The sequence below is a fragment of the Stegostoma tigrinum genome, chromosome 9, assembly GCF_030684315.1.
Source record: "Stegostoma tigrinum isolate sSteTig4 chromosome 9, sSteTig4.hap1, whole genome shotgun sequence".
Lineage (NCBI taxonomy): Eukaryota > Metazoa > Chordata > Chondrichthyes > Orectolobiformes > Stegostomatidae > Stegostoma > Stegostoma tigrinum.
In genome coordinates, this window is record NC_081362.1 from 1,734,484 (window position 1) to 1,748,002 (window position 13,519).

The 13,519-nt window shown below is 39.5% G+C and overlaps 1 protein-coding gene across 4 annotated transcripts in view; it reads right to left on the reverse strand.

The window, feature by feature from the left end:
- vps54 (VPS54 subunit of GARP complex) overlaps positions 1 to 13,519 on the reverse strand; it is a 74,899-nt gene that overhangs the window by 14,640 nt on the left and 46,740 nt on the right. For 3 of the 4 annotated variants that reach the window (XM_048536379.2, XM_048536375.2, XM_048536376.2), the window contains 5 exons: positions 10,400 to 10,581; positions 8,111 to 8,223; positions 6,512 to 6,575; positions 1,764 to 1,869; positions 890 to 977 (listed from right to left, as the gene is read on the reverse strand). In XM_048536379.2, the coding sequence (XP_048392336.1) occupies positions 890 to 977; positions 1,764 to 1,869; positions 6,512 to 6,575; positions 8,111 to 8,223; positions 10,400 to 10,581 (553 nt within the window). The remainder of the gene's footprint in view (positions 1 to 889; positions 978 to 1,763; positions 1,870 to 6,511; positions 6,576 to 8,110; positions 8,224 to 10,399; positions 10,582 to 13,519) is intronic. The other variant, XM_048536377.2, reaches the window with a different exon arrangement.

Here is a 13,519-nt window from a genome sequence, read left to right on the forward strand (position 1 = left end):
CTCCCTAAATCTGATTTTAAGATTGGTGCACAGCAACACACCATACAATGTGCAGTAGGTAGAAGTGAAACAAGTCCATAGACATTATGACTTGATTAAATATTTGCATTGGCAAAAATCAGAAGGAATATCTTTCACAGACTGAAAATTGACATTTGTGCTCTGTCACCAAAAACTGACTGATGCGATGAGGTTCTATTAATATGCCTTAATCATACAGCACCTCCCTGTTAAAAGCACACAGTATTGAAACTTTTTGCTGTCGCACTGACCTCAAGGCAGACAAGTATCGTATTTTCTCCCAAATAACACTAAAAAAAAATAAAGGCTGTAGTCAGTGTGGAGGGGTTACAGAGAAGCCACACCAACAGAAAATGTACTGGAGTGCATAGATGACATCTGCTCTTCATAGTAACATGTGCTGTTCCCTTGGGTACTATCAGGACCTACATTAAAGTCACCGTTAGCACTGAGTGAGAATGCAAGAGGGTTAAGTGCTGCTCACTCATCAGCTTACAAGCTTCCCAATTAGTATGTATCAAAGCAAAGTGTGATGATCAGGGAGCTATGATGACAAGGGTCTTAATTATGGGCTTTCCCAGAAATGATAAAAAGTTAGGGAACAAAGGTCTAACCAGATTTTTTAAGCAAGTTCATTTACTGAAATTGAAGAAATGCTTTCTATTGTAAATGCTGTAATCTTCCTTTCATATTCGACATGTCAAAACCATGTCCTTTAAACTCTTTCAAAAGCTGTTCCCATTCTTGATTGGTGTTAAATAAGTGATTCAATGGATTCTGCACCAAAACAAAGCTTCAGTCAAGTCCACTGAATACTTAACAAAAACACAGAAAATCAGCTTGATCAGAGACAGACAAAAAAAAGTACCTAAATTTTTTGTAGTTATTGTTTTCAGTCCTACGACCTGCAATGCGCCTGCTCCGAGAACAAGCTGACAGCTTCGAGAATTAAAATGCTAAAACAAAATAAGTAAAACGCCATAAGTATTTTCTGGAATTGCTCTGAATTTTCATATTTATGCTAGGAACAACATTCCAGGTGGTAACCAATGATACATAAACTATTAATTACAATCCAAAATAATAATGAAGAATTACAAAAGAAAGTTTCATTATAAACATTGAAGAAGGTACAAAAGACCTATTCCAACACCTGTTACAATTGACTCACAAAGAGGTGAGAAAGTTATAAGGAAATATATTTAAGGAAACTGGATATCTGAGTTTGGCCCTCTGGGTTCAATGAACCCCGCAACAGAGGACTGGCATGTTTGTTTTTCTCTGTAAGGAGAAAGTCATCTCAAACTGCTTCCTGACGATCTACCTGTAAGTGGACAGGAATTAGCACTGTTGACTGGACTGAAAGAAAACAGCAGGATATCTCATTCAAGAAATGCAAAACAAAGTCACATCGTTGCCACAGATGCTCAAACTGAACAGAGAATGGTGTGGGTAGGGAAACTTTTAAATCTCTAGTCAATCCATGTTGCTGCAGCTGTGTATCGGTCATTAGCAATTGCAAGTTTTATTCCAGTATAAAGTAAACTTTAGATTAAAGAAAACAAAAGGATTGCCACAAAGAATCACTCTTATTTCTGTCACCTTACTTCTCCACTCTTGTGTACAGCAGCTCACACTTGCCCATGCTATCATACTTTACAAGAACATTGACAAGTTAATCATCCATGGATAGTCTCATGGCTAAGCTACATTATTACAATAAATAGTTTTTAGATAAATACCTTTAATAAATCTGAGAGGCGAGTAAGCATGTCAGTAGTAATGGAAGGAATGTCATCTACACACTGACAGTATTCAAATATTATTCTTATTAACAGCAAAACAGTCCTGTCAAGACAAAAAAATTAAAGAATTATGAACTTTATGTTTACAATCTTAATTGTATACTTTTATAACAAGTCTAACCACATATGTACACTAGACAAGTGTGGTACTATGTTGCTTTATAATCAAATACACCAGAACCCAAGCACGACAAACATACTGCATATTTTTAAGGTGAGAAGAGAGAGATTTAAAATAAAACATGATGAGCAATTTCTTTTTACACAAAGAGTACTTTGTGTGTGGAAAACCTGTCAGAGAAAATGGTGGATACAGGTACAATTACAACATTTAAAAGACATTTGGATGAACAGGAAAGGTTGAGTGTGATATGGGCCAAGTGCAAGCAGGTGGGGTTAGTTTAGCTTGGGATTACGGCCAACATGGACTGGTTGGACAGAAGAGTGTGTTTCCATGCTGAATGACTCTGACAAGGTGCTACAGTGATGCTTACGGACATAGGTTTAAGAATATTGCAGTTCTTAAATTTTAAAGTAGTCCCAAGCATAACCACAGCTGATAAGACGTCAATACATGTATGGTCAGAAAAAATATTCTAATTAGCACACAGTGAGTGTAGTAGCTATCACTAAGGAGAATGTGCTGGGGAAGGTGAAAGGTCTGATGGTGGATAATTCACACAGTGAAGATGGGCTACACCCGAGGTCTGAAAGAGCTAGCTGAGGAAACGGTAGTGGCATTAGTGGTGATCTTTCAGAAATCACTGGAGTTAGGGAGGGTTCCCCGGGATTGGAAAACGACTACGCTAACACCCCATTTAAGGAGGGTGGGGAGGCAGAAGACTCGCCAGTTAATCTGATCCCAGTCACGCGCAAAATTTTAGAGTTCATTGTTAAGGATGAGATTGCAGAGTACTTGAAAGTGTGTGGTAAAACTGGGCTGAGTCAGCAGTGCATTGTCAAATGGAGGTCATGCCTGACAAATCTGTTAAAATTCTTTGAGAGGGTAACAAGCAAGTTCGACAAAGGAGAATGTGAATAATTTGGATTTCAAGGCGGCCTTTGACAAGGTGCCGCACAGAAGGTAGGTAAACAAGAGCACATAGGTCAGTTGCAAGGTACTGGGATTGATAGAGGATTGGCTGATAGGCAGAAGGCAGAGTGTGGGGATAAAAGGATCTTTTCTAGGATGGCAGTCAGTGACAAATGGAGCTGCACAGAGGTCCCTGTTGGGACCATAACTAGTCACATTAAACATTCATGATCTGGATGAAGGAACTGAGGGTATTGTTGCTAGGTTTACAGATGAAGCAATGATAGGCAGGGGGACATAGGAAGTGGGGGTTGCAGATGGACTTGGACAGGCTGGCAGAGTGACCACAGAAGCAGCATGGGAATACAGCATGTTACAGACTACCACAGAGCACTTTTATCATGTTGCTTCTAACATGTTTTATCATGCTGTCATGTTACAGATAGAGCAAATTCAATTCAGGGGGAAAAAAGAAACATTTCTCGATATTGGACAACACGGATGGAAAAGGCCTGCTGCATCAGAAAGGATAGGCTGCTGTGACTCTGGGCAAGGAGCCGTGTTAAAGATTTCTAAGTAATCATTCAGAAGGATCATTTTGTATAAATAAAGCTCTGATAGAAACTTCCAAGACTAGGCTACAGATGAAGGAGGAGCCTTCATTTTATCAAAGATTTCCAATAAAGTCCAGGTTCCAGAGACTGAAGTATGAATAGTTGTTTTGTAATGGAGAACTTGACTATTACTGACAAAGGACACAGTTTGTTGAAGCTTTCTGTTTTGCACTCATCAGGACAATTCACACAAGAATACCAACGGAAGGGGAAGATCCACATTTGCATGCAAGAAAGCAGAGTACTGATTGTTGACAGCTGGTGACTCTGATTGGTGGAGGTGCTGCCATGCAGAATGCACCCTTTAATGCTGACTGACATTTAATTGCCAGGCTTTGATAACATTTTAAAATAGTTTGACTATGATTGGTCAGGGCATTGCCTTGAGAGATGAGCCAAAGTGGTTCAGCTATTTTGTTGAATTGAAACAGGCACATTGCGTGCACATGTTCTTTCTATCTGCATTTCTTGGAAGCTTCATATTTTATTATACAGGACTCTTTCCTTTGCAGACAGAAATAACACATTCTTACACTATGTCTGTTTCAACCCCAACAAAATAAATGACAACCATGTGCTGGTTTGATAAAACAAGTCTTTGTTAAGCAACATGCAGGTTAAAGTATGGCACAGTATCACACTTACACTTCCGACATATATGTTTTAAAAAGGTTAAATTTTCAGTTTTCCATACCTATGCTGACACCAAAGCAATTCCATTTGCTTGTGTCTGCTTCTTCTGAGAATCATGCTGCGGTACTCCAGCAGATTCAGCATTAAAGTTTCCCCAGCACAAGGTACATTCATGTGTTTGGAAAGGTGAAGATCCTGCTCTCTCAGCACCTCAACACACATCATGCTCCCCTCAGTCTCGCTCCTCCACCAACTTGCTTAGGTCCCTCATTTCATTGCTACTTAGCTGGCTGGGTAATCTATACTCAGCTTGCTGCCTGATCCTTGCTCTGTCATCACTTTGGACATTATAAACAACTCTGGTAAAACTGGGAGGCTGTTTCATTACAAATTGCTGGTGAAGTTTGCACTTCATAAGTTATGAACTCCTGTTGCAATAATGTTTAGTTGACTACTGGGCTACCTGTTTAAACTCATCTCTTTATTCCTCAAAAATGGCAATAGTTTTAATGATGTGGGCACTTGCAATAACTAATCACCTAATACAGTAAGACACTGACATTTTCGTGTGAACTATTTACCTTGTTAAATGTATAATATTTTCATCAGTCTGTTATATCTACATTAGCATTACTAAAATATCTTTACTATTTTGTCTGTGGATTATATCAAAAATATATCCAGTCAATCGTGCAGTACATCTCAGAGAAAAATTGTTTTGACAAATATTTTGCGATTGACAGTGAATGGTGGGATGAAAGTATGAATTCCAAGCCTGTGTCCAGTAGGACAATGATTGCTCCAGTTCTGAAGAGTCATACTGGACTTGAAACAATAATCTTGATTTCTCTCCACAGATGTTGCCAGACTTGTTGAGTTTCTCCAAGTCAATGAATGTATTTTAGGGCAGTTTTTAAAAAATTAAGTTGGCAACTGATTTTTGAAATCATAGCAAAGCGTCCCTACAGTGTGGAAACAGGCCCTTCGGCCCAAGAAGTCCACACGGATCCTCCTATAATCCATCCAGTCTACTTTTCCACTGTAAAATTTCAAAACAGCTCTGTGTGAAACATATGGATTGAATTGTGTGATCTGTTTCGGAGAATACAGGATCTTTGAGCCCAGGGTTAACCATTAATAGGCAAATGATGGGTGTTGACAGTACACAAATCACCATGTCAACAGAATGCTCTATGGTTTGCTCCAAACTAAAGACTTATTCACAAAATCTTGATTTAGCTCCATACACCAGGATATTGAATTCAAGCCTAATATAAGAACCACATCACTGAATGTGCAGAAAGTTTTAAAGGAAACTGTAGGAGTGTTGACATTTAAAGTGGTATATTAACCAATTCTGCATAGATTCAGTGATTGTTTTACACCAAAGCTTCCCAAACTATTTCACATTGTGACCCAATTTTATCCTTGAATTTGATGGGGCCCATGCCTAAGAGTGAGGGGCAGGGTGAAGAATTGGATGTAGATGAGAGGGTGAAATATGTGTGACAAAGGTGGTTATAGAATGAAATTATGGAATGAAGGACCTCAAGAGTAAGAAAGGGGGAATGGTAGCTGTTTAATCAGCTGGGAAGTTTAACCAAAAAGTCACTTTGTTTTCCACTGAATTTTTCAAACGTCCAGGATTGCGCAGGGAGGTGATGCCCACTACTTGAAAAACAGGGATTTGAAGGAATCTCGCTACTAATGTTGCAAGAGGTGACTCTTCTTCCAGTCATGATCACCAGTTGGGAAAGCCTTGTTTTACGCACTGTACAATGTTGCTTTTTGTGTAGCTTATTAACTCTGTGTATTACCGTACTCACAAATAAAACAAGCAATATTAGTTTTTTTTTAGAGTGTGGTATTCAGCATCACAATTCAGGAAAAAAGGTAGGGAAAAAAGACAACCTCCAGAGCTTTATATAGTAAATCTGGGGCACTGAGACATAGCAGATAATCCCACCCAAAATACAAATACTAGTTATGAACCTTACAACACCTGTTAATCTGATGGAAGAAAGAACAAAAATGGGGTGGGGGTCACACAATAACGAATTGTATTTACCCAACAACAGTCCGCTGTATAATGAATGCCAATTTACCAACTACTATGATCATGAATGACATTTAACCAATTACAGTTCTCAGTAAACGTGGTACATTTATCTGGCTAAGTGCCATTCATCATATGGAGGACTGTAACTGGGTAATAATTGGCATTTAGCCAATCACAGTCCACAATATAATGAATGGAAATTACTCAACTACAATGTACTACAATGAATAGCACTTACCCAATTACAGTTCACAGTGTGATGAACAGCACATACCCAAATATAGTGTATACTGTAACAACTGGCATTTACCCAATTACAGTTCACACTATAGTAAATGGCACTTACCCGACCACAGCGTATTTCTGCCCATCAACAGACAGAAAATCAGCAGGCTTTCTTTCTTGTGGAACTAAAGAGTAAAAAGATCGTTATTAATCCAAAGAAATGGTCATTTCTATATTTTCCAATTATCTCTACCTGTATGATAAATACCGATCATGCGAAATTGCTTTGTACTTTAAAAACTGCAAATGTTAGAAAGAGATACAAAGTTGAAGCTTTTTGCTTGGCTTGCTTCAGGACTAGAACAGAGGAATTCAAACTGAGAAATAGAGTGTCAGTTTAAACAGCATGAGAAAAGCATTTTGATTTGGTTACATCATAGTTGCCAGCGTGATGTGTCAGGAAGTTTGAACAGGCACTTTTTGTTGGTTAACTGAACTTAGACCAGGCAGGTAGACTCTGGCAGCATTCATTTATTTTTCCTCAATGAGAAAAACTGCAATGTACAGGTATATTGTTGGGACATAGAGCCACCGTACGGGTATATTATGGGACAGAGCCACCGTATGGGAATATTGTGGGACATACAGCCACCGTACGGGTATATTGTGGGACATAGAGCCACCGTACGGGTATATTGTGGGACATAGAGCCACCGTACGGGTATATTGTGGGACATACAGCCACCGTACGGGTATATTGTGGGACATACAGCCCTGCAACAACTTGGTCTGATTCATCTACAGTGTCCCAGCACAGAACATAGAACAGTACAACACAGTACAGGCCCTTCGACCTACGATGTTATGCCGACCTACTATCCTACTAAGATCAATCTACCCTGCATACCCTACATTTTACTATCATCCATATGTCTATCCAAGAGTCGCTTGAAAGTCTCTAAAGTATCTGACTCCACTACCGCTGCTCGCAGCGCATTCCACATGCCCATTACTCTCCACCACTCTCTGTATGAAGAGTTACAATATTAATTAAGTTGCATTATCCTCCAGGCCAGTCCCCCACATCTGTTTTCGTTCTCTTTTAAAACAAGCTGCTATTCAAAGTTTAACTCAACCTCAATTCTCAGTTCCAAACCAAAAAAAGGAGGAAAATAGTGTGTGTACACTTTTACAAATGCAAGGAGACAGATGATTTTACTTTCTTGTATGTGGCTCAGTCTAGTTGAATTCTCAAAATTTTCTAAGTTTTCACATGCTAGCAACAGACATTCAACACTTAAGCCACTTAAAATTCTATAATTATACAGAAATATATTTAGCTGTCTGGTAGCCAAAACGTGATAAGCACTGAAAGGTCAATATCGTGATCAATCAGAGTCAACCTGTGCGTCTGAAATCCAAAAGATCCCAGCAATTAACAATCAATCGTCAACTGCTGCATTCCCCATGGCAACAACTCTACCAATTACAGTCCAATTGCCAACCAATGAGTATACCACTCTCAGACAGTGTAAATGTTGATTTTCCGCTTTCTTGGCATTTCTTGTGAACTGTCTGGATAAGTTCAAGCTGAGAGCTCAATGTTTTTTCAGCAATACACAAAAAAATTCCTTTCCATATTTAGAAGTTTTAAGATTTCCTCCAACAAGAAAGATCTAACAGAAAGCTCTATTTTCTCTCTAATCCACAAAGCACTGACCTGTGGCTTTTTTCTCTGGTAAAGCAATCACTCCATCCTCAATGGAATTGACCAAGTCCTGAAACTCAGCTGGAACTTCAGCCTGTTTCCACCGCTCATTGTCCAACAGAAGACTACAACAAATCAAGAAATGACAGATCAGAAACAGATATATTAAGATTTCCATAATTACACATGTACCTAACTATTTCATAAAGTTATAAATCTGATCTCTATAGGATCATTGCACTTTGATATGACTTCATATATGAAAAGACCAGCTCACTGGAGTTGAGGGGAATCGGAGGATTGTCATAGAAACCAAAAAATTTAACAGAATTATTCAAGGAGGATGTTCCCAATGATGGGGAATCCAAAACCGGGGTGGGATACACAATTAAAGACTGAGATGAAGTGAAGAGAAATCTCTTCACCCAGTCAGTGGGGAGCCTGTGGAATTCTCCGCCACAGGAAGCAATTGAAGCCAGGACATTGGATGTTTTCAAGAAGGACGCAGACATACTTCTGAGGGCCAAAGGAATCAAATGTTTTGGGGGAAGCGGGGGGAAGCAGGAACAAGGTACTGAGTTTGAAGATCAGCCAGAATCATTTTGAATGGCAAAGCCGACTGGAAGGGCTGAATAGCCTATGCTGCTTCTATTTTCTATGATTCCCCGAGCTTATTCCCAGCATGGCAGGACTGTTCCAGGAACAGGGTAACTTTTTCACGTAGAGAGTGGTGCATGTATGAAACGGGTTGCCAGAGGTGGAGGAGGAGGTAGGTATAATCACAATATTTAAAAGGCATCTGCATGTATATATAAATTGGAAGGGTTAGGAGGGATGTAGGCCAAATGATGGCAAATGAGGCTAGGTCAGAGTGGAAAGTCAAGTTAGCTTGCATGAGTTGGACCAAAGGGTTTGTTTCTGTGCTCCAAGAGGGATTAGGCAAACTGGTCTTATACTCTCTACAATTTTTAAAAAATGTGAGATGATCTCATTGAAACTTAAAAAATACTTAAAGGGAACAGGGAGATGCAGGCAAGATGTTACGCTTGGTTGGAACCTGGGGACACAACCTAAACTTAAGGAAGATGCCATTTAGTTTCAAGAGGAGGAGGAATTCTGAGCCTTTGGAATTCTCTCCAATTGAGGGGTGTGGAAGCTCAATCTTTAAAAGACGTTTAAGGTAGAAACTGATAACTTTCTGATGACCAATGGCATACCAGTTTATGGAGTAGGTAAAATGTATTGAAATGTTGACGGGCTGAATGGCCTACTCCTGATCATGTTAATGTAAATAATTTTGAGTAAAAGTTAACAGATAATGGTGGACAGTGAATACTTAACATGAAAAACTGTGCCAAGTGAATCCTTCCTCTCCTACATTGTGCAATGTTCATCACTGAGGGCCAGTACATCGCCCCACTTGCGTTTTACCTGTCTGCTTCCTCAATTTGACATTCTGATTGATAATATTCCCATTCCCTGTTCCTCTTCCCTTACAAATCCATCACTACAGGCTTTTCCAAAAGTAAAGGCAAAATATTAATTTAACTTTGCTGTCATTTCTTTAACTTCCATAAGATCTCCTTTTACACCTTCAATGGATATACCTCTTCACTATTCAATTAAAAAATACCAGGTTTATCATCCTTTAAGATAGCTGTCAGCTCTGCTTCATGCTCTCTTTGCCTTTCTGATTTTTCTTTTGCTTTCCATTTTAGATCACTAATATTAGTTATAATCAGATGTCTCTTAGAACCATCAGAAACAAGAGCAGGAGTAAGCCATTTGGCCCATCACACCTCTCCAACATTTGATAAGAACATGGCTGATCTGAGTGCGCCCTCAATGTCAGTTCCCTGTCTGCCCCCCATAACTCTTGGCATATTTTTTTTAAATCAAAAATCTGCCTGAATGAGCCTTGAATATATTCAAGGAAATTCCCTTCCCCAGAAAGCAAAGACCAAGAACCACTAAGAAGCTCCTTCTCATTGCCAGCTTATATCGGAATTTTTTTATTGTATTCAATTGCATTTCCACATCCCCTCAGGATGTTCAATATCTCAATAAGATCACCTCGCAGCACCCTAGACTCCAACAAATATATAACGAAGTCTCACGTTAGCTTCTGAATTGAGGACGGATCTTCAGACCAATGCCCATGCCAACCTAATACATTTCAGTTAAATTTGTCGGCTCAGCCCTTTTTAGTCTGGGGCTCCTCTAACTTTCATCCAATTTGAAACTCATTTGCGTTGCTTCAGTAATCAGCTCAGACTGCTTTTCCATCCCACCAAGGTTTACCCAAGTTTTGTTTTCCGCTCTTCGTGGAACCGGTTGACAAACTTATTGGCCTGGCTTTGCAGGGCTCCCCGAAGGGACATGCTACGTCTGCTGCATATCTTTTCTGTTTCCTGGACAAACGTTTCCACTGTTCGTGACAGTGCCACAAACTCTGAGGAGTTCAGCTTTTCCAGAAAACCATCCTTAAAAGAAGGGACATTAAAAAAAAACCATGTAAACAACTGAATTAAACAAAGCAAAAACACATTACCACATAACTAACACAAATATTTATCTAATTCCTTCTTGAATTAGCTTCCATTCAACTAAGTTGGTTCTGAGCATTGTATTATCTTTATATGTTATTTAACCTCTATACAGTGGATGGAGCAGCACAGTGGGCTAGCATGATGTTCTTACCATCATAGAATTCCTAAACTGAGAAGAAAAGGCACCAACAAGGCTGAAAAGGTCAGCAAGAACAGGATGATAGCTAATGAATGAAGACTGAAGGTAGCCCCAATGAAATATGTTACCTGTTGGCTATACATGCAGGTGACCTGGAGAAATCAAAACAAACAAGGCTGTTACTGCTTCACTGAAGGTCAGAGAAAGATGAAAATGAGTTCTGAAGAGTCATACCAGACTCAAGATGTTAACTCTGTTTCACTCTCTGAGAAGCTGCCAGACCTGTTGAACTTCTCCAGCTTTCTAGTATCTGTAGAATTTTGCTTTTATAATTGAATATGTTATTTAGTCAAGTCACTGAGAGACAGGAGGGTGTGAGCATAGTGTTTGCAGTCTGAAAAATGAATCAGGAATGTAAAATGGATGACATAAGATGTTGAATAACAATCAGCAATGAACAAACAAACTGAGAGGAATGTGAATTCATGGGGGAATGGCCAGAAATGAGCATTAAAAAATGAAACTCCCTTCTCCACAATAATAGTAAAGTTTCATTGTGAAATGAGTTTAGATGTTTTCAGCCATGTTCTCACCATCTGTAGTTCTACAGTTCAGCACAATGTCAAATTCAATACCTGTAAGCTAATCTTAAACTGGAAATGTATGGCTTCAACTGGCCCAGTACTCAATACAATACAACAGAGGAACTCGTGCTATTTGCTTGTTACTCTTCCCTCCAAACCCCACCCCATCTCTTATGTCCCGGTTAATGTGCTGTCCTGCTCCTTCAGCTTCAATATATTGCTGAAACCAAAGTACGGAGAGAATTGGCATAAACAGAAAACAGAAATACTACTGATTAGTATTTTGTAAAATATAAATGCCCAGTTTTGATACAAAGGTTTATTGACAGGTGCATGTGCATTCTCAATGAAATCAGAAAATGTAGAATTGGAGCTTAGTTGTTTGCAAGTTAATGCAAAGGGTTGAATTAGTCTGAAAATGATCATAAACCATTATTCAGTATCATCAATACTGCAGAGGAATTGAAGAAATTTGCAAATGGAGAACACCAACATAAACAGCCTTAATGTTTTACAATGGGCAAGCACAATAGTGAAACAATATGATATGGCCTTTACCCATGAAGAAGAATATGACTCACTTCAACACAGGTTCCGAATATTTTGGACAATAAAAAAAAACTGTTCACCAGACCATTTAAGTCTAGTCAGCAAACAGAAAGGAAAAAAATAAAAATCTTTAAAAAATTTCAATTTGCAATTTTCCATCCAAAACCAATAGTTCCTTAACAATACATAAATTTGATTTAATTAAGATAAGAAGCACTTACACAGTTCAAGGAAATGAGGATCATTCCAGTAAGTCAATTAAGGAGAAAAGAAATAAGAGGAAGAACAATCTGAGTTTAATCTTCAAAAGGGTGTCTCTTTCAGCATCATTACACCTATCGTTGTTGTTTACAGCATCATCTGACCAGTTTAACAATTCATAAAAAGATAGTGATGATATTAACATTATAAGTGAACATCCCATGGCTAAGCAAGCAAGCAATACATCTCTATAGCTGTATACAGTGCAGGGTTATCCGCAAAACCAGTTTTAGGCAGGTTAGTGGCCTCAGGTTTCTTAGATACTGATAACTGCTTGTAGGATTCATTTGCCTACAGCACTTTCTTTTTATTCATTCATAAGATGAGGGTGTCACTGGCCAGGCAGCATTTATTACCCATCCCTAATTGCCCAGAGGGCACTTACAAGTCAACCACATGTAGGCCAGACCGGATAAGGATGGCCTTTTTCCTTCCCTAAAGGACATTAGTGAAGCCGATGGGTTTTTCCTAGTAATTGACAATGGTTTCATGGTCAACAATAGGCTCTTCATTCCAGATATTTATTAGCTTCAAATTTCATTATCTGCCATGGCAGGATTTGAACCCAGGTCCTCAGAACATTATCCAGGTCTCTGGATTAATAGTCTGGTGATAATACGAGTTGGCTATGGCCTCTCCCAGAAGGCAATATTTAACATTGTTAAAAAGGAAAAATAACGAGTGCAAACGCCCTGTCATCAACAAGAAACAGGAAGCAGGAGTACCACATTGGTCTGTCACTAAAAGTCTAGTTCTCCTGCTGCTCCTCTTTTGTGCTGAGTTGGCACACAGCCAGTATAAAGACCAGCTCAGCAGCTTCATCCTTCACAATTGGTGGAAATGGGTCGAGTGCGTGCCTGGAAAGTTTCAGGTGCATGAAGACAGACAGCAGTTGGGTTAATGAAGACACAGTGGGTAAAATGACAAAGAAAGCATAAAATGACCAATCTCCAAAATCTCAGTATTACCAACGCAGGTAATTTCAGGCCAGGATAGCAGTAGGGTACTTCAGCCTGAGCTCATCGACATTTCTTTTCTTTTTTTTTGTTCTGGTTGGTGTTCCCTTTCTTCTTTTCTCCCAGCCTCAGTGCAGACACAAGGAGCCTTCCTTGGCAGCCCCCTGGCCTGGTGTGGCAAACTCCCAGGCTCCTGCAATGACCACCCAGTGTGGCAGGGCAGCTCCAACCCCCGCTGCCCAACTGGCATGGCAGTCTAGAATGTTGTCCCAGCCTCACGATCCTCTGGGTGAAACTCGGCGTGGTCTGGAACCATGGCAGATTGGAGGTTAAGTTTGGTATGGGATTGGGAGATTGCTGTACTGAACGTTTTACTTCTCTAC